Source organism: Mustela nigripes, chromosome 6 (assembly GCF_022355385.1).
Source record: "Mustela nigripes isolate SB6536 chromosome 6, MUSNIG.SB6536, whole genome shotgun sequence".
Lineage (NCBI taxonomy): Eukaryota > Metazoa > Chordata > Mammalia > Carnivora > Mustelidae > Mustela > Mustela nigripes.
In genome coordinates, this window is record NC_081562.1 from 4,462,522 (window position 1) to 4,487,660 (window position 25,139).

At 62.4% G+C, this 25,139-nt stretch overlaps 1 protein-coding gene across 6 annotated transcripts in view; it reads right to left on the bottom strand.

The window, feature by feature from the left end:
• Positions 1–2,752: 2,752 nt before the first annotated feature.
• The window catches only part of PRR5 (proline rich 5), a 51,055-nt gene continuing 28,668 nt past the window's right edge, over positions 2,753–25,139 (bottom strand). For 3 of the 6 annotated variants that reach the window (XM_059401820.1, XM_059401821.1, XM_059401817.1), the window contains 7 exons: positions 22,003–22,083; positions 17,147–17,195; positions 16,443–16,500; positions 11,682–11,773; positions 11,040–11,243; positions 7,596–7,731; positions 5,114–6,084 (listed from right to left, as the gene is read on the bottom strand). In XM_059401820.1, coding sequence (XP_059257803.1) covers positions 5,609–6,084; positions 7,596–7,731; positions 11,040–11,243; positions 11,682–11,773; positions 16,443–16,500; positions 17,147–17,195; positions 22,003–22,083 — 1,096 coding nt within the window. In that variant the 3' untranslated portion in view covers positions 5,114–5,608. Of the gene's footprint in view, positions 3,163–5,113; positions 6,085–7,595; positions 7,732–11,039; positions 11,244–11,681; positions 11,774–16,442; positions 16,501–17,146; positions 17,196–22,002; positions 22,084–24,568; positions 24,699–25,139 lie in introns of those variants that run through there. The other 3 variants (XM_059401819.1, XM_059401823.1, XM_059401822.1) reach the window with 3 other exon arrangements.

Here is a 25,139-nt window from a genome sequence, read left to right on the forward strand (position 1 = left end):
TGGGGAGGCCACAGAGATGCAGAGAGAAGGAGAGGAGTTTCCGCAGCAGGGGTGAGTGGGTGAGTGGCCCTGCCCGCTTCAAGCGTTCCCTTCTCCCTGAGGCTGCAGTGGCAGCTGGCGGAGAGGCGGGGCTGGGGGGGTTCCTGTTCCAGTAGGACACCTGAGGCAGCACCCAGCCCCCCACCAAGAGGTAGAGGCCAGGGGAACCCAGACGGTCTCCTTGAATACGATATCGCGGGCCTCCCACGGTCTCAGGATGGCTGGTTCCAGGCACACGGAAGTTGATTCTGGAACTCCTGTGGGGGGAGGGGGAGACCGTTGGCTGTTGTGAGTGTGCGTGCCTCGGGACTTGTATCCTCGGGAGCACAGGTCCTCTGTGTGACGGGGCAGCGATGAAATCTAGTCACTGTGAGAGGGGCGTTTTCCCCAGCCCCTCCTCTGCAGGACGAGGACCATGGTGTGGGGGTCTCACATCCACTGTCCCGGCTGCCAGGACAGCACCGGGAGCCAGCCACCGATGGGTACAGCTTGGCCGGCTGAGCATCGCTGCCTGCCCAAGGTTTGAATAGACTGAGGGGCAGACACTCCCGCGGGCTTGAACTTGAAACCCCAAAGGGTGTGCCCCGCCCCTCCATGACCCTGCCTGGCAGGCCCAGACTGAGCTCCAGGAAGGCCAGAGGTGCCTGCCCGTTTTCCTGTGAAGTTTGGGGGCCGTGTCGGTGATGCATGCGGGCATGCCCCCCGCCACGGGGACCCCGTGTGTTTGCGGCGTGCTTCACCCTAAAACAAACCCATGCGGAAGTGCCAGTGCCATCTTGGATGGAAATCTGGGACGACACGAAGACAACAAGGGGCAGTGTGGAGAGAGGCTAAAAATATTGTAGGATTTCCGTCTACCTTTTCCAAGAGAAGAACCAAGGCTCCCTCTGGCCTGGCCTTTTTTCCAAGAGGCTCCTCTGCCATTCAGCTCACCCAGCAGACACCTGCTGGACGGCACCCTCTGAGCCAGGCCCCGGTCGGGGAGAGGGGAAGGTGCAGGTCCCCAGCCACAGGTCCCACGTCCGCATCCCAGACACGCGGCCTGGCAGCCACCAGAGCTCTGCAGCAGGACGGAGCCGAACTCACACCTCTTGGAGCCTCTGCCTTGTCCCTTGTGAAGGAGGATGGGTGGGGCCGCCGGGGACGGGGACAGGACGGGACGGGAGGCGGAGGCGGACGCCCGCCCAGAGCAAGAGGGGGAAGTTCCCGGGACCCAGGAGAGCCGTCCCGCAGGTGACTTTGTCCACGTCCAGTTCTCCTGCTTCTGAAAGTAGGTGGGTCCTGGCGGCTGATAGGGCCTTTGTTGAGAAGGTCAGGCTCGGTAGGGAAGTCTGGGGCTAGGGGACCCCACGGAACTTTTTGCCTGAAAGGAGGGAGATGCTGAGGGCAGGGCCAAGTCGGTCTCGTGCCGTCAGCAGGACAGAGACAGAGACAGGCAGGGACAGACAAACATATGCGCGCACGCACACACACGCGCGCGCGCGCGCAGAATTGTCTCTGCATAGATGCGCATGAGCTGGAGGGGAACCTGAAGTCTTACAGGAATGCAGGGGTGTATGCAGGGTGGTGAGGGTGCACGCTCTCCCGCAGGCCCCCCGCCCCCGGGGGAGATCCGTGAAAGTCCCCCTGTCCGGAACGCTCTGGTGCACCAGGGTTGTTCAGGGAGAACGCGACGCAGGAACCAGTCCTGCTTTGAGGTCGCTGCTCCTCTCCCGTGTCCTCCTCCAGGAGGGACCCTCATTTTACCTTCCCCCCCTGCTGGGTTCCAGGGCTGCAAGTGAGGCTGGCAGCGGGGCCATGGAGCGCCCTATGTCTTTGGCCAGATCAGCACGAGCCTGCCTTCCCAGGGCTCACGGTGTTGTGGGAATGTCACGGGCCAAGGTTTCCCCACAGGGACACCGGCAACATCTTGTACGCAGGCAGATGGGTCCAGGCTCAGCGAAAGCAGAGAATGGGGGTTGGAAGTGGGGGTAGGAAGCAGCAACAGGCCTCAGGGAGGTGAAGGTGTGTGCACGTGGGTACGTGTGTGCACATGTGCACTTGTATGCATGGGTGTGCAGACACGGGGATTGTACGTCCATGGAGGACGGTGTCGAGTGTGGGGAGCCAGCAACCAGGGGTGGCCCAGGGAGGGCCGTCCACCCCAGCCTGCAAAGCGGGACACTTTCGCCCAGGGCACCGGGCAGCCGCAGAGGGCTCCAGGAGGGCCATGGGGTGGCAGCCCCTCTGTCCACCCCATGCTGACGCGGCTGGCCGGAGGCGCAGCTGCAGGGAGAGGCAGTCCAGAAGGGCCCTTCCTCAGACTCCCAGAGCTGCCGGCAGATAAAACTCGGGGACCCAGCACTTGGGGACAGACATTGGCAGCTTGGCTAGCTGCCCTCTTGTGGGGGAGCACCATCAACCAAGCCCAGCCCCGCCACGAGCAGCCCTCAAGGTTTGTCCCCAGCAGAGATCACACTGGCTCACGTCACATCCAGGGGGTGCTGAGACCCAGAAATATTGTCTCGACTCCTGATTCCTCTGATGTCCAGTGAGCATGGGCCCGTGTGAGATCCGGCGGCCGACCCACCCGTAGAGACGCGCGAGGCCGCCGTACACACGCATTAAAGATGGGCTGGGCGTCGTGGTTTCAGCAGAGTTGGTTTCCTTTGTGAACTTAGGTATTTTATTGTAAAAACACTATTCTAAGAGAGCGTCCCTGGGCTTCCCAGGTGCCCGAAGGAGTCACACTAGACCACGTCAAGACCCCCGAGATGGAGGGTGGGACCCCCGCTCTGTCGCACGGGCAGGGGTTCCCCAGATGAACTCTTAAAGACGGATTTTTGGTTTCCCCCAGATCGTCCCCCTCCGTGGCCCTCTGTGGCCCCTGTGTCCTTGTCACCGCCCTCTTCATCCGCGGAGGTTGCCGGGCAGAGCGGGCGTCCCATTCCCACAAGCGCGACGCTCCAGGGCCTGCTTCTGGGTGGGTTTTTGCCTGAAGCACTAAGGGCTTGGACTGTGGAGCAGGACTTCTCTTTTCAGGCTTTCGGAGCCCCCGCGTCAGCTGGGCGAGGGTCACAGCAGAGTCCCATTGGCAGGTGTGGGCGGGCCGGAGACCCTGGCCCTGGAGGCTTACCGGAGGACCTACGACAGACAGAGATGGGAACAGTGAGCCTCGTGGGAAACCCTCCACTGGAGAAGGCGCCCTGGTGGCGCGTGGACAGTGAACCGTTAACCAATGAGATCGCGCATTCGACAGGCTCGACCTGTGGCTGGGGACTCAGCGGGGACAGGACAGGCGGCCTCTTCGTGGGGGGGACAGACTAGTCCTGGACTCCTGTGTCAGATGGGGTCTCCCCAGAATTCGTGCAGCCCAAGCCCCCCGGGCCCCTCTTGGGCCCAGCTCTCTCCCAGGCCATGGGGTTGCGGATGTCCGAATGGCTTTCCCCACAACAGGAACGCTGGCAGAAAGTTCTGGCCCCATAACCCGTTTCCACCCCCTGAAAATTCAGTGACAAGTCCTGTGGAAGGAACGCGTGGAGAGGCTGGAGACGGGAGGGGGGTGGGGCGTGGAAGGATGGCAGGTCACGGGGGCAGAGCGAGCCACAGGTCTACACCGGCCGCAGCCAGCTCGGGGCTGGGCCTGAGCTCCTGGTGGCCAACGTGAGACCTGAGCAGGGCTGGGACCTTCATCATAAGGAAGTTTGGTTCTTGGAGGGGACACCAGTAGCCAGAGTCTGAGGTTCTGCGGGTTCGGGGGGACCTTTGTGTGTGGGGACCTGGTGTGATCTGTTCCTGATTTTTCACACGTAATTTACCAATGTATAACAGGATGTTTTGAGGCAGATCTCCATTAACGCTTTTTGAACAAGGCTGCGTGTGACACAGACCTGCTCCCAGCCCAGACGATGAGCTGCTCCTTTAATGGGGGCGTGCTGGACAGCCGCAGCAGAAGCAGCCCCTGGGATTCTTCAGGACCCAGGCTCAGCACCCGCCCTCCGCCCTCCCCGGGGCTCCAGCCTCCCCATCGCCGGTGAGGCCCCACTGGCTGGCGCATGGGGCCTCCCTCCGCCCAGGGCAGGATTTGGCAAAGACCTCAGGGGGCCCCACAAAGGCCACTGGAGTCCCTAGGGACCCGAGAATCTCAGATCTCCTGGTCCTTCACACCAGGAGGTGGAGACATCACAGAGGGCTCAACACCCCGGTGAGGGCAGAGCCCGGACAGGTCCCTGCCATTTCTGCCCTTCGCCTGACCCTTTTGCCTTGAGGGGACCCCACTGGTAATGGTCCCCCCCAACTCCCCACCCCAATGTTAGCTGGGTCCAGGCTTATCTGGGTTGCGTGAAGGATCTGGGAGCCAAGGAAGGCCGTTCAGGGATCTCAGCCCCATCAACCAGCCCAGCCAAATGGCCATTCTGGGTTCTCAGACCAGGGACAGGCTTGTGGCCCAATTCCCAGCCCCAGTGCCCCCCAGAGGCTGGGGCCAGTCACTCTCACTCTCCCAGCTGAGCCCCACCTGGGGGGCTCCCCCGCCCACTGCCGGAGCATTTTCCGAGGGCCGAGCAGCCACGGAGCTTGTGAAGTGAGTACTTCCCCTCCTCACACACGATAAGACCGCGCTCCCTGTGGCCCTGCAGCCCCAACGCACGTGTGCATCCCAAAATGAGCCCCAGTAGACAGGAGAGGCCCATGCAGGCAGGGGATCCCTCTGGCCGGTCCCCGGGGATGGGGGCCCCTGTGATTTGGCGTTGGGCGAGGCATCAACCTTCCCTCCCTGACCACCTGACTCACAGAACTCCCCAGCCCCCCTTGCATTAGGCCTGCTCCCCAGGCTGCTCTACTGCTGGCCACGCTGATCGCTGACCCTCTGAGCATGTCCCTTCCCCACCTCGGTCCCGGCTGCTCCCGGCTTCCCAACTCTTCCTTCTGGGGCCTCTGGGCCCAGTGTCAGGAGAGGACCAGGAAATTGGACCCTAGGAGCTCGCCCTCCCTGGGAGCGGGGAAGGGAGGCCCCACCGAGGCAAGGGGACATCGGAGGGTGAGCACCAGGGAGAAAGGACGTCTGGGGCCTGGCGTCAGAGACACGAGCTCGGGATCGGGGCAGACACCTTTATTCTATCCTCTTCCTGCCCGTGGCTGCCCCGAGTGAGGACAGCCTGTGTGAGCGTCTGGGACAGGAGCCCACAGGACATGCTGTGGCCTCAGGTGAGTGGGAAGGGGGAAGGCGGGTCTGCTACCGACCCCCCTTGCTCTGGGAATCATTCCGGAAGCCTGGCTGGGCCACAGTGTTGTCTCCGTGGGTGTGGACGCTGGCGGGCTGGGGCAGGTTGGGGGTGGTGGCCAGGTCTGCTCCGTGCACACAGGGCGGACCGATGCGCCTGGTGACCCACGTGAGGCCACTGGAGCAGCCAACACATGCCCCGAACGGAGCAGGGCCGGGGGCTTGGGGGGTGAAGCTTTCTCCAACGAAGATTCCGGAACGGCACAGTGGCTGGGATCCACAGCCGACTGGCCGGGACAGAGTAAAAAAATTCTTGCACACACGTACCCCCCCCCCAGGCACACAGGGGTCAGCAGAAACGCGAGGCCCTCACACGATGCTCCGCCGACCCCCGGCCCCCTCAAACTCCGATGCGCCTGGGCCCCGGCCCCGGCCAAAGTCAATGAAGATCCCTTCTGAATCTGAGTCCACTGACTCCAAGATCTGGTCCACCAGGTTCTCTGGACTGGAGGAGGGTGGGGAGGGGTGGGCCATGCCTGGGCCAGGCTCGGGGGGCTGGGCAGGGGGGTACAGTCTGCTGGGGCAGGGCCCCGACTGGGGGCCGACAGAGGATCTCAAGGCCCCAGGGGAGGCCTGGCCAGGTGTGTCGGAGAAGCCCTGGGGCTCCGGGCAGGACGTCATCTCCGAGACGGAGTGTCTGCGAATGCCGGGGCCGCCGGCGGCTGCTCCTTCGGCCTCGTGCTCGGCCACGGGGTTCAGCAGCGGGGTGTTGTAGCTCTTGGAGCGCACCACTGGGTTCTTGGCCAGCACATCCCCTGAACGGGAGCGGCGCAGGAAGTGCTTCTCTGCAGACAGACAGACAGAAAAGGTGTCAGGCACGGGGTTGGGGGGGCGGTGGCCAGAGTGGGAAGTGGTCACTTGGCAAACCTAGACACCCACGTATTCTAGGCCCTTCCTGGGGCCAGAGTCTAGCCAGCACCTACTGTGCGCTTAGCTCCGCAAGAAAGGGCAGCCACGGGGAAAAACCTGAACGGCGCAGATCCCTGGCCCAGCCCCCGCGCACCCCTGCAAGGAAGGGGAGTCGGCTCTAACTGTGTGTCCCCTCGCGGCTTCTTCCTTCCTTCCTCAGTCCCAGCCTCAGCCTGGAGGTAGGCAGGGGGCGTGGGTGTGTGGAGGTGCAGGGCTGGGTTCCAATGCGCACATGCCTCAGTTTCCCCACCTGTTGAAGGTTAAACAACCTGTAGCACTTCCTGGAGTCCCAGTGTGTGGTGGGGAGGGAACCCACCACAGGTCAGGTAGTGGTTAAGTGCCAGGATGGGGGTGGGGAGGATGAGAAAGGGTCTTTTCACATGAATTCGGGGCTGGGCTTTTATTCGGACTGTGGTGGGCACTCTGGGGTGCAGGAGAGGATGGCCACGGGGGGGCTGGACTGGGTGGGGGGGCCAGATCTCAGGCTCCCACTCAGGGCCCTGCAGTTCCAAAGACTGACCACCATGTGGCAGGGCTGAGCACAGTGAGTGGCTCAGGGACCTGCCCGGGGCAGGAGAGAGGTTCTGTCCAGTTCTCCTAACCCTAACCCTAACCCTGGGGGGTGGGCTTTATGTCAGCAGGCAGGTGGGCGCTCCCCAGCGGCCCCTGTGCCTCTCTCCCCAGGCTTGGCTCCTCCTCCCTCGGCTCCCCTGTCACTTCCAGTCTTGCCTTTCCCAGCACGGCCCTTGCATCACCTGTGTCTAGGTCCCCCCGGAGACTGGTCAGGGGACTGTGTACTCATTGGCCTGCGTCCGTGACTGTGAGAGCCCATATGGGTGGGGCCTGGCCTCTGCGTCTTCCCCATGGCCAAGAACAGGGGCAGGCACAGAGTAGGTGCTCAGTGTACACAGGGGAACGAACCAACGGACTGTCTGTTAAAGGAGCAAGGTGGCAGGCCTCCAGACAGGCCAGACAGCCCCAGGACGCCCACCTCTCTTCACCCCTCTCCTACAATTCCCCCGAACAAGCTCGGTTTCTTGGGCTCCAGGCCTTTGCACATGCTGTGTCCTCTGCTGGCCAGCTCTTGCCTTTCAGGATTGAACACAGATGGGCCCTCACTGGGAACACAGAGCTCCGTGGGGGGCTCAGGGGAGTCATCTCATTACCATGTATGGTGTCAGCCCGACAAGTCCCCTTCAGTTCTTGTAGGAGGGAGCCCGGGCCCTGCGGGTCCAGGCCTGGCACACAGCTGCCGCATGACTGGAAAGCAAATCCCCAGCGGGACCTGGCTGTGGCCATCTCCTCACTGGGAGGCCTGGACCCTGGGCAGAGGTGGACAGGGCCAGAGGTTACCCCGCTCCCCGCCCCAGGCCCAGGCCAACCCTACCCAGGATGCAGGAATGTGTGAACGGGCCCTCGCTGGAGTAGAGGCCGTAGGTGCCCAGGTAAGGCGACACCACCTTCTGGATCAGTGTCTCTAGGCGCAAGTAGTCCTTGGTCACGCCCCGGGACTCATGCACTCCCTGTGAGAGAGGGAGGGAGACGGGTGGTCACGAGACAGACAGCATGCTCCCTGCCGCCCCGCCCAGCCAGGAAAAGCTTGCCCCCCAGGGCTACACTGATGCCCTTGCCAGGCCCTGCCCACCTCCTCCTCCTTGACCGGCCTTGTCCAGAGCCCTGAAGGGATCTCTATCTCCTCCGGTTCCATCAGAGCCAAAGCTGGAAGAAGGCAGAGCCGCCTGCAGGACAGACTTGGTCCCGCTGACGCGGAGGGCAAGCTCTGGGCCCCCCGCACCCCAGCAGACGGCCGGCACACAGTAGGCCCACAGTGAGCGCTCACTGAACAAAGGACGGCTGAAGGAACGGGGAAGACAGCCCGGCTCGGGGGGCTGCCAGAGGCTCATGGCACAAGATGCCTTTAGAATCTTAAAATAGCAGCTAGGGACAGCCTGAGCCCCCCTGCCCCAATACCACGCATGAGAAACCCACTTCAGCCGGGAAGACACACACGGACCATAAGCAAAGAGTTGAGGGCCGTGCAGGCGGCTCAGGCAGTCAAGGGGCCGACTCCTGGCTTTCACTCAGGTCATGATCTCAGGGTTGTTGGATCAATCCCTGTCTGGGGCTCTGTGCTGGGCATAGAGCCTGCTTAGGATTCTCTCATTCTGTCCCTCCCTCCAATGAATGAATGAATGAATGAATGATAGATAAACAAAAGCAAAGGGTTGAGAGAGCCATGCCATGCAGACGTCGGGAGCAGCTAGGTTAATTCCAGACAGGGTTGACCCCTGATGACAGGAAAGTCATCAGGGGTGAAGCAGGTCACTATGCAACGGTACCGAGGGCAGCTCTCGGGGAGGACGGAATGACCCCCAGTGTGCCCGCACCTGACAACAGAGCTGCAGACCGCATGGGGCAGAGCTTCTAGAGCCGAGGAACAGACTGTTCATCCGCTTGCGAAGACAGACCAGCAGGCAGGAACTCAGGAAGGACACGGCACTCAACACGCCAATCACTGTCAGACCGCTGCCCCCCGCCCCTCCCCGGATGCAGAAACACACGTCCCACAGCTCCTGCGGTTTACCTGTCAAGTCAGAGCACATTCTGGGCTATAAAACGCGTCTTTGCAAATTTAAAAGGATGTAAGTACAGCGCCGGCTCTCAGAGCACAGCGGTATGAAGCCAGGGAGTCAGGAGCGGGGAGAGAGCCGGGAGAGCCCCAGGTATGCGGAGATCAAACAACTCACTCACTTCTAAGTAAGCCACGGATCCGACAGGAGATCTTTTTCTTTCTTTCTTTTTTTTTTTTTAAGATTTTATTTGCCAAAAAGAGCACAAGCGGGGGAGCAGCAAGGAGAGGGAGAAGCAGGCTCCCCGCTGAGCAAGGAGCCCGATGCAGGGCTCGATCCCAGGCTCCTGAGATCATGACCTGAGCCAAAGCCAGATGCTTCACGGACTGAGCTACTCAGCCATCCCCCAAAGAGGAAATCTTAGCAAGTATCTTAAAATGTTTTGAATGAAATGAAAATGAAAACAGATCCGCACTGATGGGACGCACTGGAAGCAATGCTTGGAGGGAAACTGTAGCATCAAACGGATACATTAGTAAAGGGAAAACCTGAAGTCAGTAAGTGTCTACCCCAAACCAGAAAAAGAAGAGCGAACAAAGTCCAAAGAGAGCACAAGAGAAATAATCAGAGAGACCTCACTAAGACTGAAGCAGGAAATCCTCAGGGAAAATCAAGGCAACCAAAAGCCGGCTCCTCAAAAAGACCGGGAACATCCCTAGGCCCCCGCCGGGCTGACTACTAGAGAGCACACGAACTCCCACCATCAGAACGAAGAGGAGCCATCACTACAGACCCCAAGCCCCTGGGAACTGCCTCCGCCCCCACGGACAGCAGCACGGACCAGCACGATGCTTCTGCGCATCCGGGCATTCCGTGAACTTCACGTTGTTTCACTCGCCAGCCTTGTACAGGACGTTTGTCTCTGCTCCCCACTGCACACTGAGAATGGCGGCCCCGGGGCTGCATTACCTGTGAGCACTCAGAGGCTGAGCTGCTCCCCTGGCTTCCCCAGGAGAACGGTCACTCTGCTGGGGAAGTACAGGGCACACGGTAGGCCCTCGACACATGCTAACCAGCAGCTGTGACTTCAGATCCATCTGGGACTCGAAAACAGTGGGGACAAGCTCAGTCAAAGTGCCGGCCAGGTCGGGAGTGGGGCAACAGCGATGGGGCAGGAGGGCAAGTCCTAGGGGTGACGGGACCAAGCGGAGGAAGCTGCATGAGGCAGAGAGGCCACCAGGGGGCAGCACCACCCCAGTCTAGCCACCAGCCTGGGGTGGGACCTCCTCGGCTCCAAATCCCTGTCCAGCCACCGCAGGCTCCCAGAAGCACCACAAAAGGCTTTACATCGGATTACTCCCCGCTGTCCTTGGACCTGTCCTGCAGGCAGGACGTCACACAGGCGAGGAAAGAGGCTGAGAGGCACAAAGTCCTTAGAGGGCCCCGGCTTCAACCCAGCCAGGTTCCCCTAAAATCCTTCCAAATCCCAACAGCAGGACATGTGGTTGCCAGAACGACCACCAGCTCCTGCCCTGTGCAGTCCCTCAACCCTCAGACCTCCACATTCGTCAGCACCTTCCTTGCTCTGCAATCTTCACTGGCTGCCCTGGACCCTAGGACCAACCTCGCAGACTAACTTAGGTTACCCATGTGCACGAGGGGATGAAGAACAAGGAACAGGACTTCGGAGCCGTCAGATGTGGGTGAGGCCAGGCCTCGTTAGCTCTGGGCAAACGAGGACTCTATTTCCCACCTGTAAAATGGGGTGGATGGCAGTGCCTACCTCTGTCCTTTTACAGTGCGACAAGCTGGCAAACTACAGGGTCCTGTGCTTGGGATGCAGGAGTTTGCAAAAGGCCCTGTTTGTGGTCCATCAGACCCTCTGCTGTTTTGGGCAGGCCACTGATCCCTAGCTGCTGGGAGCAAGGCTGCCAACAGCGTGTGGCCGCCCCCTTCCTAAAGCTGCTCTGGCGGGTGAAAGACACCGGCACCAGGAATGTCTGGAACCGTTGTGGGGAGGCAGCCAACAGCCCCAACAGCTGGCTGGTACAGGGTGTGATAGCATAGTCCCTGCCCACTGGGGACACCTCTGGGCCCATCCACACTCCTGGGCTCCCCATGGGATGAGGCTGATGTCTGCCTTCTCTTGAACTCCCATCTCCCCCCAACACCTTCTGAGATCCTCCTGCTTCCCTATCTCCTTACAGGTTTCTTCTAACAGTCTCTCCCCATTGACGAGTCCTGTGGACCCAGACCCTTGCCTCAGGCTCTGCGTCTGGAAGGCCCGGCCTCATGCCCAGTGGCCTCCTTGTGGGGCCACGCACCTGCAGCACCAGCAGCATCTGCACGATGGCGGGGGGCACCCGGGCATGGGTGCGGGCCAGCGCATCCTCCAGCTTCACGCTCAGGGTGATGGCGTTCCGGAAGTGCAGCAGGGCGAGCTGGCGCACGGATGGTTCCTTGCCCTGCGGACACAGAAAGCCGTGCCCCACCCCGCTGCCATCGTCAGAAACTGCTGCTTCCCTGTCTGCCGATCCGGGGCCAGATCCCAGGGCTACGACACAACCCTACATATCCCTGGGCCCCCTTCTACTCCACCCTCCTCGCTGGATGGCCCTGTCCCGAAGAGAGGCCCCAGCCAACTTGCCCAGGCAAGGAAAGGGTCACTGTCACATACCAAGCCCCTACTGTATGCTGGGAAGGGCCTACTATGTGCTGCCCAGGACTTTATAGGGCCTGTGTGTGTGTGGGGGGACACCGTCCTTCGTTCCAAATTGTAGGAGGGAAAGCAGGTGAGGGGTCCAGGGACGTGGCCATCCCCGGGCTGGGGACAGCATGCTGGAAGGCTGGGATGGGTGGTCGCCTGGGCCCCGGGGCATCCCACGGCTGCAGGGGCCATTCACCTGCACTGGGTAGAAGATGGCCTGCAGTGTGGGCAGCACGTCACTGAAGAAGAAGTCCCACGTCTCTGCCAGCGAGTCCAGCAGTTTCTGTCCTGTGGGCACAGGGAGCTGTCACTGCTCAGCCCTCCCAGGCTGGAGTCCTCTCTCCCATCCGCATGGGAGCTGAGGGCCAGGCTCTGGGCCCTGGAGGCGCCCTCCCTGCCCCCCAGGTTGACAGCACACAGCCCTTAGCAACTCTGTGGCCGGGGGTCCACGACGTAGTTACCCCGTGCCTCAGTTTCTCCCATTAATAAAACAGGACAGTGAAAGGGCCAACCTCCCAGGGCTGTGGGGATGAAATGAGCAGAACCAAGGCCCAGGGCAGAGAAAGAGCTGGTAAGTCCTGGCCGGTTCCCATTCCTTCATCCCACCCCAGTCCTGCACAGGAACGCCCCCTGCCCGCGCTGGCAGCTGCCACACATAGCCCTGTCTCCTCCCAATTCCCACGGTGTTCCCCCAGCAGGCGGGCAATCTGTCCACCCATGCAGATGTTTGCAGAGCACCTATACTGGGCACTGGGGACCCACCAGAGCCTCCCAGATCCCCAGACCCATCACAGGACAGGGAAGCAGGACTCTGAATGGCAACTAGGAGCGCAATCATCTGCCCATTGAAGGGGCGACCTCAGTGGGCAGACCAAGAGACGGAGCCTCTGAGAGGTTCAGGTCCTTCTCCTCCAGGCCCCTGGTCCCTGCCAGCCCGGGCTGCCTGAGCTGGGGTCAGAGGAACCGGGGAGATCACATCCAAGAACAGTGCATCCCAGGTCGGGAAGGGAACCAGAGAAAGTGGAGAGGAGCCGGCAGGGAGGGCTTCCTGGAGGAGGTGCTAAGCTGATTTAGGAGGCTGGATTTGCTGGGTTGATGGACATCCTCAGTGTGGGAACCACACAAGTAGATGTGTGGAAAGCAGGCATTCGGTCAGGCTCTGGGTGTTTCTGCCAGCCCCAGGAAGGAGCCTGCCTTCCTCAGGGAGGGCAGTCTCTGAGGGATAAGGACAGATGAGGTGTCCCCGAGCTGGGACTGGACTGCTGACTGCTGCAGGACATGCAAAGCTCTGAGTGCTCAGCCCCCCTGCCTGGAACAAACAGAAAGCTTGGCCTGCCAGGTCCAGGCTAAGCACGTCGCCAAGGCCCCTGCGGCTCGGTGGGACCTCCAGTGGACGGCTGGAGAAAAACGGGGTGTGCTGGGGTCTCTGGGTGAGAAGGGTGAAGTGCCACATGCTGGCTGGCCTCCCAGACCACACCGCTCGTGCGGGACGCCTCGAGGTCTCCATGGGAACCAGCGAGCCGAACAAAGGCCTTCCCCTCTTCTTCGTACTTCCTTTGGACTCTGAACCCCACACTTTCACTGCCCGTAGAGGCCCCAACTCTGTGTAGGTGCGGGGGCTCTGGGAGGGAAGCCTGGTGGGGGCGGCCCCGGGAAGCCCGTCCAGCCCCGTGGGCAGTGAGGGTGGCCTCTGTGCATGGCCGATCTGTGGGCCCTGGGGCTCTCCGCCCGGCGGCCAGCTCCCAGCCCTCCCCAGGGGCCCACACCTAGCTCTGTGGAACCCAGGATGGGTGGCTGCTGCCGCCCGCAGGCCTCTGTCTACACAAAGGTCCCTTTAGGTCCCCGCCATCCCCGGTGAGAAGAAAGACGGCTCAGTTTTCTGGGCCGGCCGTGGGGTGGCTCTGGGCCCGGGCCAGGCCGGCGTCCGCAGGCCGCTCTCCAGCCCATGGGGCGGAAATGCTGTGGAAAGCAGATGTTGTAAAACACAGCCTCGAGGGCCCGTCAGAGCTTCAGGCTACCAAGAGGCCAGGAAGCACAGGCTCGCCCACGGGCCAAGTTCTCTGCTGGGGCCTGTGGTCTAGGGCTGGCGACAAAGGCTGGGTGGGGGGGCTGTCGGGGGTGACAGCGTCAGGATGCCCGGCGCTGGAGCCCTGCTCTGCTTCGCCGTGGGACACTAGGGAGTCCGGCAACCAGGCCTCCATGTGACACTCCATAAGATGGTTGTGAACGTCCTCGCGTGCACTGGGTGGAGGCTGCTGTGCAGCAAATGCTCACTCAGTGGTGGCCATGGCTGTGGCCACCGGTGCACCCGTGCGGGCCGCCTTGTCTGTGCTGAAGTTCGGCAGAACCGGGCTTCTCCCCCGGTATGTGGGTCCTCTGCCCTCCTATGTTCCGTCCGAGCGCTGAGGGCCCGGGAGACTGGAGCGTACCAGGCTAATCTTGGCTCAGGTCTCAGCCCCGTGATGACCACAGGGCCATGGAAAAGGCCACAGCAGGGGCTCCGAGGAGGCCAGCTGGCCAGGAGTCAGGCCCGCCAGCCAGTGTGTGAAGGCTACTGGGGAGTCAGGCCAGATGGCCAGTAATGGGCTGGGATACCTGCCGGCCAAGAGAGGGCCGAGCCCAGGGCCTGGAGCCTGCAGGAGGCCCTGGGTTCCTCCCTGGAGTCATCGGGTGTCTGGCCGCTGAGGAGCCATCCTGGGCGGCAGCCCGACCCCACTCCCGTAAGCCTGGCTGGGAGACCACGGAACCACAGCCTTAGGCGTGGTCCGGGAGAGAGGCTCCATGGCAAGGCTGTCCCTCCTGGCCTCTCGTTTCCAGGAATTGCTGTGCTTGGGAGTTGATGTCCGCAAGGCTGGAGGCGGGTGGGCGAGGCCACCCCCGGCCCCCAGCAGAGGCACAGGTGAGGACATGGCTGGCCACAGGGAGCGATCTCAAGTAAAGAGCTTCTTTGGGAGCCAAACGGGGCAGAAGGTGGACAGGGCAGGCTCCAAAGGCCGCCCATCGGGGAGTGGCGTCAGCGACTGTCCCCTGGTATAGACCGAGAGGGGCAGAACGGCTTCCCGACAGACTACATTCTGAGGCCTGACTCAAGGGCCACTGCTTCCATGGAGCCCTCCCTGCTAAGATGGAGTGAACCCTTCCTTCCCCACGGCTTTCCTTCACCGCCATGCATCACACGGAGTTGTCACCGTCTGGTCCGCGTCCATGTACCCGACTGGACTGTTAATCCCTGGTGGACAGAGCCGTCTCCCCCATCTCCAGGCCCCCAGAAGCTAGCTGCGGCCTGACCCGTACTGAGCACATGGGTGGAGTCCATCCAGCCCCACGAAGCTAAGAGGGGGAGACCAAGGCTGAGGTCTGTGGCTGGGTGGGAAATGGAGGCCAGGACCCATGGCCCCTAGACTGGGGCTCTGTGCCGGTCCCTGCGGCCTGGGGCGGCTCGATGGGGTGGGCACACCCCAGAGGGTGGCCTGGTGACACGGCCGCTGCAGGCAGGGCCTGACTAAGCTGCACAAAGCTTCTCTTCTCTGAAGCTCCCAGCTCCCCTGGGCCGGAGCCGGTGGGAGGCAGAGGGACTGCTGGAATGTGCCGAGTAAGGAGGGGGCGTGGGAGGGACCTCCACCAGGTGCCAGATCCTTAGCGCCTCGACTGCTGACTCAGTTGCTGCCTCCTCCAGGAAGCCAGCCTGGACCCCGGCGGTCTGTCTCTCCCTCCGCTGGACTGTGGTCCTGGCGGTCCTTCCCACGCTCCCGCCTCAGCGTTGCCCCCGACAGAAGCAGGACGTGCAGAGAGAGCGGGGGATACGCGGCTCTGAGCTCACCCAATGCACACTAGGCCACTGGCCTCAGTGTCCTCCTCTGGGAAATGGGATTATACTCCTTCTTTCTAGGATCAGAGTAAGGACTGAAGAAGGAACCAAAGTGGCAGTGGAACCAGGTTGCCGCACAGAGCCACATGGCCTGGGTGCCTCAGTTTCCCTGTATGTGCAGTGGCTGCAGTGGTATCTCCCAAGCAGGACTGCTGGGAAAGCCAGTGAGTTAGTAGCTGGAAAAAACGCAGGACGGTCTCGCGGAGAGTAGGCAAGTGCCGAGTGCCTGGTGCATAGAAGGTGCTCAGCGAATGTTCCTGGAGCCTGAACTCAGCCCCGGGTCTGGCACAAAACAGGCCTCAGCAAAGGCACTGTGGTCTGAGCTGGGTCCTCTCAAAATGTGATCGTTCTCTCTGCCAATTCACTCCTACGAGGACACACCACTTTGGTCGCTGCCCCCTGACCTAGGGACATGGGAGCTGGAGGGTGCTGGGGGGAGGGAGGCGGAGCCCGCCGGGACCCTGCCCTACCTGCTGAGGCCCGGGCCCGGCAGAGGTGCGCTGGAGATCAGGGGCCTCCAGAAGGGCCAAGGGCATGTGCGCTGGGGTCAGACTGGCCTGGGCACCCCGCTCTCTACTCAGTGCGGCTGCAGACATACTGTCCCCAGCTAGGAAACAGGCACAGGGAACCAAAGGTCTCGTGGCTGGGTATGAGCATGGAAAGAGCAAACTCATCTAGAAGGTCCAGCCCCAAGCTCAGGCCCCAACCTCTGACGGGACAGCGGCTCCCGGTGACAGTCCCCGCCTCCCACCTCCTCCTTCGGGAACATCAGGGCAACCTCGGCCCTATGCTAGCTGCCCGGTCCTCTAAGATCCTGTCAGGGGATCTCCCAGGCTGCGGGAACTGGCACCAGAGGCCCCGGGGGCAGGCTTTTCCCCGATTTCGCAGCCCTCTCGGGCTCCAGCAAATTGTGGGGCCGAGGCAGGAAGGGCAGATTCTCTCCCCGGTAAGGTCCGCTCCTGGAGTCAGACTGTGGCCTCGCCGCCCTGCCACCCGGGGGGCACAGGCAAGGCACGCAGGGCCACGTGTCCCAGCAGGGACGGTGGCAAGTCCCTGCACTCGGTCCCCGCTGTGGGCCACCACACTCACCCTCATAGAAGCGGATCTTGTCCCGCAGGATCACCATGCCTTTCGTCAGCAGCTGGTTCTGGAAAGCACACACAGGTAAGCTGTTACTGCCCCGGCGGATGGCGTCGGGCAGGCGGAGGCCCCCAGAAGGCCTCCCCCTGCCCCTTCGCCCCATCAGCCGGCAGCTGAGGCCCAGGGGGCCGGGACTCACCCATTGCCCCCAACCTCCCCCACCCCAAGCAGAGCTTGAACCTCGGCTCGTGCTGGGAAGACACTGACGGCCGGTTCCGGGTGTGCGTGAACTCTGCAGGCTCCCTGGCCAGAGGCGGCATGACGAATGCAGCCAACGGCAGGGCCTCGGCCACAGGGGCCTCAGGATGCCGACGCCAGGCCAGCAGCGTCACTGCGTGCTCGGGGCGCAGGGGCCCTGCAGTGACGGGGACATCTGGAAGCCTACCCTGTGTTCCGGGAGGTGAACGGCCCGGAAGGGAACCAGCCCTGCGTCCTGCCACGTGCCAGGGCACGCCCGGCGCGCAGACTTCACCCGCACCGTTGTCATGAACCTGCCCGACGACCCGCCCCAGCGGGACAGGGAAACGGAGCCACAGTGGTGCGGCAGTCCTTGGAACCTAGCACACTGTGGACCACGGAGAGGAGGCGACCCCGGTCCCTTCTGGCCTGCTCGGAAAGCAACCCCGGCCCGCTCGAGAGCGCAGACCACCCACCTGCAGGTACTCGGTGAAGAACGACCCCAGCTCTGTCTTCAGGAGTTGCCTGTGGGCGGGAGGGGACAGGACAGTGAGGGGCGGCAGGGCCCAGACGGCGCTGATGGGGGTTGCCGGGGGCAGCAGGAGGCCGACCCGCTCAGCCCAGGGGGAAGTGTGGGCATGCGCCCCCCACCCCGTCCCAGTGCAGGGGGCAGGCGGGGAGGGAGGGCTGGGTGGGCCTCAGGCCTCCGTGGTGTTCACTGGGGCTCTGCGGGCTCCCGCCAACACTGCACACGAGAGGAAGCGGAAGGTTCCCCAGAGCAAGTGAGGGCCACTGGGATCTGTCACGTTCTCGGGGGCGGGGAGCAGTTCTGGGCCTCTGACCCTCAGCTCCATCCCCCACCGCCCAGCCCAAGCCACCAGCACAGCTACCCGCCTTCCGCCTCTCTCCCCAGGGCAGCTCTCCTGTATTGTCCTCACCAACCCAGCAGCAGGTGCCCAGTACAGTTCCCTTCTAAAAGCGAGACAAGGGAGGCTCAGGGAGGTCCAGTGACTTGTCCAAGGCCACACGGGACACACCGAGTTAGGGTCTGAGCCGCCTCCTTCGCACTCAGGTTGACAGCTCTCCGCACTGCACACCTCTGGGGGCTGGGCATGGCGGGCGTCCCAGTCCAGACCAAGCATGGCCTGAAACACTCGGGCGCTGTCAACACTTGGCCCAACACCTGACCTCCCCTCTCGTCTCTGTCGCCCTGGAGCTGTGTGTGTGCACGCACACGCGTGTGTAAGCATGCACGTACACTTGAGGGGGCACCAAACTCACCGTCCCTCATCCCCACTAAGAGGGTGCGCTGGTCCTCAAAGGCCTTTTCGGGGGACTATACTCCACCCTCCTGGCGGAGCTGAAAGCAGACCACCCCCCAAGGACTGGCTGTCCCCAGTGGGGGTGGTGGGGGTACGGGCCTGAGGGTAAATGAAGCAGAGGGACAGAGGGCAGGTGGCTTGTGTCGGTGACTAGCACCCAGCAGCCGAGCAGCCGGCATCCCTGGAACCTGGGGCTTCGGGCAGGAAATAGGCGCAGAGATGATGGTGTGGGGGCTGAAGAGAGACACAGCTGGACCAGGCCGGTCACAGCCCAAAGCTCATGCCAGCCTGACCATGGTCCTGGTGTCCCTGGATGGGGCAGATGGGGACCCTGAGGGTCAGAGCAACTGCGGCTGTCTGGGGGCAGCCCTAGGACCCTGTCCCGCGCCCCTGGCACCCTGTCCTACACCCCTGGCTGGCAGCTCCTCTTAGCACAGGACCAACCCCATGTCACAGCCCGACGCCATCCCTGCGTCACTGTGACGTTAACAGTGGCCACATTCACCAGGCTGAACTCCACCTCGGACAGCAAGGGGGTGTGAAGCCAGTGGCCCCTGTGGTCAGCCCCTGCCACGGTCCCTCCACCTTGTCCCAGTCGTCTGGGCTTCCAAGGACCGGATGTGACCTCACCTCACATGACCTCAGCTGTGTGACCCCCATGGGCAGGCTCAATGTCTATCTCAGGTCACCACATGTGTGACCCAAGGGGCCACTCATGGCCACAGAGCAAAGGGCAAGGAGGGATCAAGGCTGAGCCTGGGTGAGTCCCCTCCGCCCGTCAGGGGTCAGAGAGCCAGCCCGATGCCGCCGGTCCATCGTGTGACTCTGGGCAAGTCCCTGCCCCTACCTGAGTTCCGGCACCCTCCTCTGGGACCAGATACATGCCAGGAGGCGGGGAGGAGGGTCCGGGCTGTCAAGTGAGACCACAGCTCACTCTTGGTGTATGCAGCAGGTGCTCAGTAAAGCCCTCCTCTCTCTCTCCCTGGCCTGTGATTAGTGACAGTGAGTACGAACATGAATGAACGAATGAACAAATGAACGAATGAATGAACGTCTCCTTCAGGGCCGAGCAGACCCTCTGCCCCACTGCCGGCTGCCTGCAGCTCCCCACACACCTCCCGATATTTCCTCTTAACTCACTACGTGAGCCCCCGAGCAGGGGTGAGGGGCATGGCTGGGCAAGCATCTGTGTGTGCCGCATCCACTGGCTCTCCCGGCTGCTGGAGGGGAGTCACGCTCATTCTATCATTCTACAGATGTGGACACTGAGACGCTGGGGGGCCTGCAGGTTAGGCGGCTCCCGTATCCGCAGGCGAATGCCCAGGCAGCCTAATCACCCCAGGACACCACCTGGGGAAGGCACTGCCGGGGGAACAGCCCGGGTGTCATCAGAGGGGAGAGGGACAGCCACAGAAAGGGGCCGGGGTGGGGGGCAGAGGCCGAGGCCAGGGCCACCCTGGCCAGATGGGTCTGGTGGCTTCTGGGAGTCACAGGGCCAGTGGATCTGCATGCCAGAGCCCAGAAGGCAACAGAAGGGGCCTCTCAGGACAGAGCAGGTGGCTGAGCTCTTGCCCACGAGCCCCCACGCAATTCTCCTGGCCCTGGGCAGGCCAGGAGTTGTGCCATCGAATGCTGGGGGCATGGTGTGCCTGGAGGGGTGTCCTCTGTGACCCAGAGTGACTTAGTCTGGGGAAACTATTATACGAAGTGTGCCTGGTTTGGGGCCTTTGGAGAAGGCGGTCAAAGGAACGGGTCAAGAGAGAGGCTGGACCACACCCTGGATGTCACCAAAATCGAACCTTCATGGTTCAGAGAACAGCCCCAGGAACGTGCGAAGACAACCCACGGAGCGAGAGCCGCTGTGCCAGTCAGAGCCTGCTGAAGGTCCAGACCCTGAATATATAAAGAACTCCCGCGACTCAACAAGAAAGAGATAAGTCATCCCATTTATAAATGGGCCAAGGAGACATTGCCCAAAGATGGTCTGCAGATGGCCAACAAGCCCGTGAAAAGATGTTCCCGTCCTCAGTCATCAGGGAAGTGCAAACCTCAGCCATGAAAGGGCTCCTCACGCCTGCAAGTGCCATTAGAATACAAATTCCCGAAAGTCAAGTCGCGCGTGCAGGGAAGAAGGCGGGGGCACAGGCCGCGGGCTCCGGGGTGGGAAGCAAAGCCATGCAGAGCAGCGGGGCAGCCCCTACCCCACCCTGGGGGTGGCCCCAGGAGAAACGAAGCCACGTGTCCGCGGGTCACAGGAAGCCCCGCGCGCTCACAGCCGTGTGCGTGTCACGGCCGAGGGGGCAGCTATCACCGGCGAACGGGTGCAGGGAACGCGGTTTCCCTAGCGTGGAACAGTATTTGGCCGCGAGAAGGAATGAGGCGCAGGCACGGGCTCCGATGCGACGAGCTTAAAGGCGTGAGGCGACACGGATGCGGCCGACCCAGGCCGTGCGCACACCAGGTGATCACGCGTATGTGAAACGTCTAGAAGAGGCAAATCTACAGACACAGACGCTCGACTGGCCTTTGTCAGGGGCTGGGCAGTGACTGTTAATGGGGACAGGCTTTTATGGGGGCGGGGGGGGAATGGGTGAGAATGTTCCAGAATCAAACAGCGGTGAGGACTCACAACTCTGAATCTGTGAGGAACCACGGAACTGTACATCTGAAGAGTGAATTACGTGTCGCTGTGCCCACCTATGCGTGTACATGACAACGGAGGGAAGAAAGGGTGATGGCCCATGTCAGGGTCCTCTGCCTGTTCACCTCCTTGGCCTTAGCCTCGCCGGGGCCCACCGAAGAACACCCCCACCTACCCCCATCTCACCACGTGGCCCCGAGAACCGAGGGGAACGTCTGGGTGACAGCGCCATCAACGGCTCCAGTCACCAGGCTTTCTCGTGGGATCGAGGCCAACGACCAGTCACGGGGACCACGCGTAACTCCTGCCACTTGCTTTAACGTGGCTTTGGGATGGAGAAAGCTGGGTGGGGGCTGGGCAGGGGGACGTCCCAAAGGACCCACAGGCCCTGGGGTCAGGGACCCGAGCCCCAGCTCCACTGACCAGCCCTGTGGGCACACGCAACAAGTGACCTTGGCCTCAGTTCCCTCCCCGGTAAAATGGGCAGTCGAGGAGCCTGAGGAAAGCAGGACCCCCGAGACGGGTTGCATGGAAGGGGGCCTGGGAGAGGCAACGCCGCCCCTTACCCACCCCGCTCCTCAGTTTACCTGTCTGTAAGGCCCTTTTCAGCCCTGCCACACCGGGCGGGGGTGCCCTGTATGAACACGATCCCGCTCCCCATCATCCTTCATTCCCATCGTGAGCCGACGAGGAGCTGGGCCGCCCCCTCTCCCCAGCTGACACAGGGACTGGGTAGCAGAGCCCGGAGTGAGAAGGGAATAGCACAAAGAGAGGAAATGCCTCCTTGAGGCAGCTGTGCGGCCCCGGGCAGACATCCCCATCTCTCTGATCTTCAGCCTCCTTCACCGCAAAGCAGGATGACCGGGGCTGGCCTTGCTGACTCCCTGAGTGACGGACGGTGCCCGGCTCACAGCAGCAGCTTAGAGGGGCTGGTCCCTCCTGGACTCCCTCACCAGTGCTCACTGCTTGGCCGTCCACAGGAAATGAGGGGCATTCGGCCGGGCTGTGACTGCCTTTCCGGGAACGACACTCCCGTCATTAGGCAGGTGGGTCCTTCCTCTTTAACAGAATAATATCCTTCATGATGCTCAACACCAGCGGGGAATGTGGGCGTGATCTCGAGCCCCTGTCCAAGTCCCACCCTGCTTCCCCTGAAGACAAAGTCCTCGGGACCAGTGGGGGTGAAGGTCCACCAGGCCCAAGAGCCACACGACCAGAACCTGGGTCAAGTTGCACACGGTGGCCCCGGGGTCGCTGCCCACCGCGGCCGTAAGGGCAGTATTTTAGGCGTGGCTGGGGAGGCAGGGCCTGGCTACAGCCTCCCGCCCCACTCACAGGCCCCGGACAGGACAGACAGGCGGCCACTCACCGGACGCCTTCGTTGAGGCTGAAGAGCTCCTGGTCAGGCAGCCCCTTGCGCTGGAAGACGGCGATGACCCCGTTGTGGATGCTGCGGGCGGGAGAAAGAGTCACTGAGGCCCCGCCGCCCCTCCCCACCTGCCCTCTCCTCCCCTACTTGGCTCAAGGGACAGAAGCGGGTCTGGTCAGAAGCAGGTGCCCATCTTTTCTCTTGCAAGGCAAGCCCAGGAGAGCAGGGGTCGGCTGTCCTCACGGGACCCTGTCCATACCAGAACCTCAGTCCCCACCTCAACCCCAAGATCTACATCCCTAGCCCCAGCCTCCCCAGAGCCCCGGTCCTGAGTCACCTCCAAGTTACCTCTCCAGGATGTCTTCTGTGGCCTGCACACACTCTGCTTCCCTTCCTATATTCTGGAATCTTCTATTCCCAAGGGTACCCTTTGATCACCTGTCCCACCCTGCAACGTATCCGATCCCGACACTCATCATGGGCTTCCAGGTGCCCCTGAGCCGGCCCTTCCCGACTCCTGGTGTCCCTGAGCACTGAACGCTCATGCTCTGTGCCCCACTGGGAAGTGGCCTCCAGCCACAGGGCCTTTGCACACGCCAATTCTGCTGGCTGGTCCTCACCCACTTCCATTATCTATTCTCTTTAGATCACACACTGTTGCCAGCTTTTCCGGACTGGCACTGTATAACCGTGTTTCTGTGATCTGATTAACTTGTTTCCATCACTGTCTGTAGACCCCAAGAGTACAGAGCCTCGCTGTTGGAGAAACTTGTAAGCATTTGGGGAAAATTCATTCTTGACTCTCCCTCACCCTCTGAAACCAACTGACCCTGAGGTCAGATCCATTTCTAGCTCCTGGAGCTCCGCTGCGGCCCTCCCCTCCCCTCCCGCCAGGGCCCCTCGTTGCATGCCTGGACCTGATCCTACCAGCTGCCCTGTCTCCCTGCTGCCTCCAGTCACTTCTCTGACCAGGGTCTTGTGAGGAATCCGACGCCTGCAGATACAGCCCAAGGCCTGGACATGGCATTCGAGGCTTGTCAGGAACGGCCTCTCCCTGCATTCCGGGGCATCTTACACTCCAGACTGCGAGAGTGCTAGATCAGCCAGAGGCCACTACACCTCTGGGTTTCTGCACCCACTGCCCCTTCCGTCTGGAAAGCCCTTCTCCTCCCTGTCTACAAGGTAAGCAGCTGTTCATACTGAAGACTCAGCTCAGACGCCACTTCCTCCAAGAAGCCCTCCTGACCCCTTCCTTTCCCCAGGGAGCCTCCTATCCTGGCACTTTGCTGATTCACTTTCCTATCAACACCCCGCCCTCCCTTGGCCACACACTTCCGAGGGCAAGAACCAGGTCTGGGTGGCTCCTCTGCCCTCCACCCAGGCCCCAGGCATGGCTCTGAAGCTCACAGACCCACTGCGGAGACTCTCAGCGTGGAGGGAACAGCCGGGCGCGCGCTGCCATTTCCATCGCAGACCAGGCAGCAGCCACCAGGCTCCCAATGCCCTTGGCTACTGGCATTAGCGCCACCCTTCCCAGGAACGCAGACTGGCCCCCCACTTCACAGATGGGGAGACAGAGGATCACAGAGGCCATGTCTCCTGCGGAAGGGCACAGAGCTCCTCATCCAGCAGCTGCCCCCTGTCCCCATGCAGCCGGGTCTGAGGCCGGCCGGGGCAGGACCGTGCACACCCCCACCCCCTCCCAGGGGCATGAACAGCGCCAGTCCTCCAGCAGCTGTCACCCTGGAATCCCCGGTCCTCCAGCAGCTGTCACCCTGGAATCCCCGGTCCTCCAGCAGCTGTCACCCTGGATCCGAGCAGCTGCAGGCCGACTCCCAGCCCTGTGGGGGCTGCCAGGGGGCAGGAGTCACAGGACAGTCCTGGTCACCGCCCTGGGGCCCGGGGGCCCAGCCGCTCCGAGGTGCTCCAAGGTGCAGCGGGGACCAGGTACAGAGGCCCTGAGGTGGGAGGGGCAGGACGAGCCCCGGGCGGCCCCTCCCGCTCTTCACACACCCCTGCTCCTAGCAGCCCCGCCCCCGCCTTCCTCCTCTACCAGGCCGACTGCCAGAGGGACCCCAGCCCAGAGGTGACCCTGCACTCTGTGGCTCTGGATGGTGAGGCCGGCTCTCTGACCCTCAGAGAGTCCCACGCGTCAGCCCCTCCTGCCTCGGGTCCTTGCTGCCCCTTCCCTGTAGGCCTGCCCTCCACCCGCTCCCCTGGCCCCTCCAGGTCGGGCCCTCCTCCCTCACGGCTGCGTTGCAGAAAGAAATCGGCCTCAGTGGTCTTTCAGGGGAGGGTGGTCTATCTGCTTGACTGTTTTGCCCCTGTCCTTGACCCCGGGCTCCGCGCATCAGCTGATCACCTCCCTTTGATTCCCGCCAACACCCAAGTCTCAGCAGCCTCCGGCCCAGCCCAGGGGCCACCCTGAGACCCGCCGTCCCCTCCCTGCCCACCGTGAACACTGGCCACCTGTGCCTTGGCTTCCCCACGCACACCATCGATTCTGAACTCCAGCGCCCAAAGGAGACGGTGCCCGGCAGTGGGGTGCCCCGCAGGTGACACTTACTGGGGCATCTTTAGCTTGTCTCCGAGGAAGGGTGTGTCCCCAGCAGCTCCCACCACAGCTTAACCATCCGCTCTGGTTTTCTCAGTCTCTCCCTTCTAACCACCACACCGGGGGCCTGTCACACCCGAGGCTACGGAAGGAAATGACGAGGGTCTGGGGAGCCAAGAACTGCCCAGCGTCCCAAGAGCACGACACCTGGCAGAGCCCGCGAACCTGGCCCGTGGGCCTCCGACCCCGGTCGCTGGCTCGGAAACGGCCTCCCTCGCTGCCCGAGCTGGACGGGCCCTGCTCCCTCTGTTCCTCCCCGGCCGGGGGCCGAGGTTCCCCTTCTGTCCCAAGTCCAAGTTGGGCCACGAAAAAAAACAAAAAACAAAAAAACTTGCTGTAAGCCACTCAGGGAGAGGAAGGGCGGGGAGCAAGAGGCCCGCATGTGACTTCTCTTTCTCCCCAGCCACCCCGGTCTGTGGCCTCCCGACCAGAGGTAGGCAGGCCCGGAGTGGGCACTGGCAGATGGTCCCGAGGAAACCACAGGCGGCCTCCAAGGGCACTTCCGGGTGAGACCCGTGGCCTC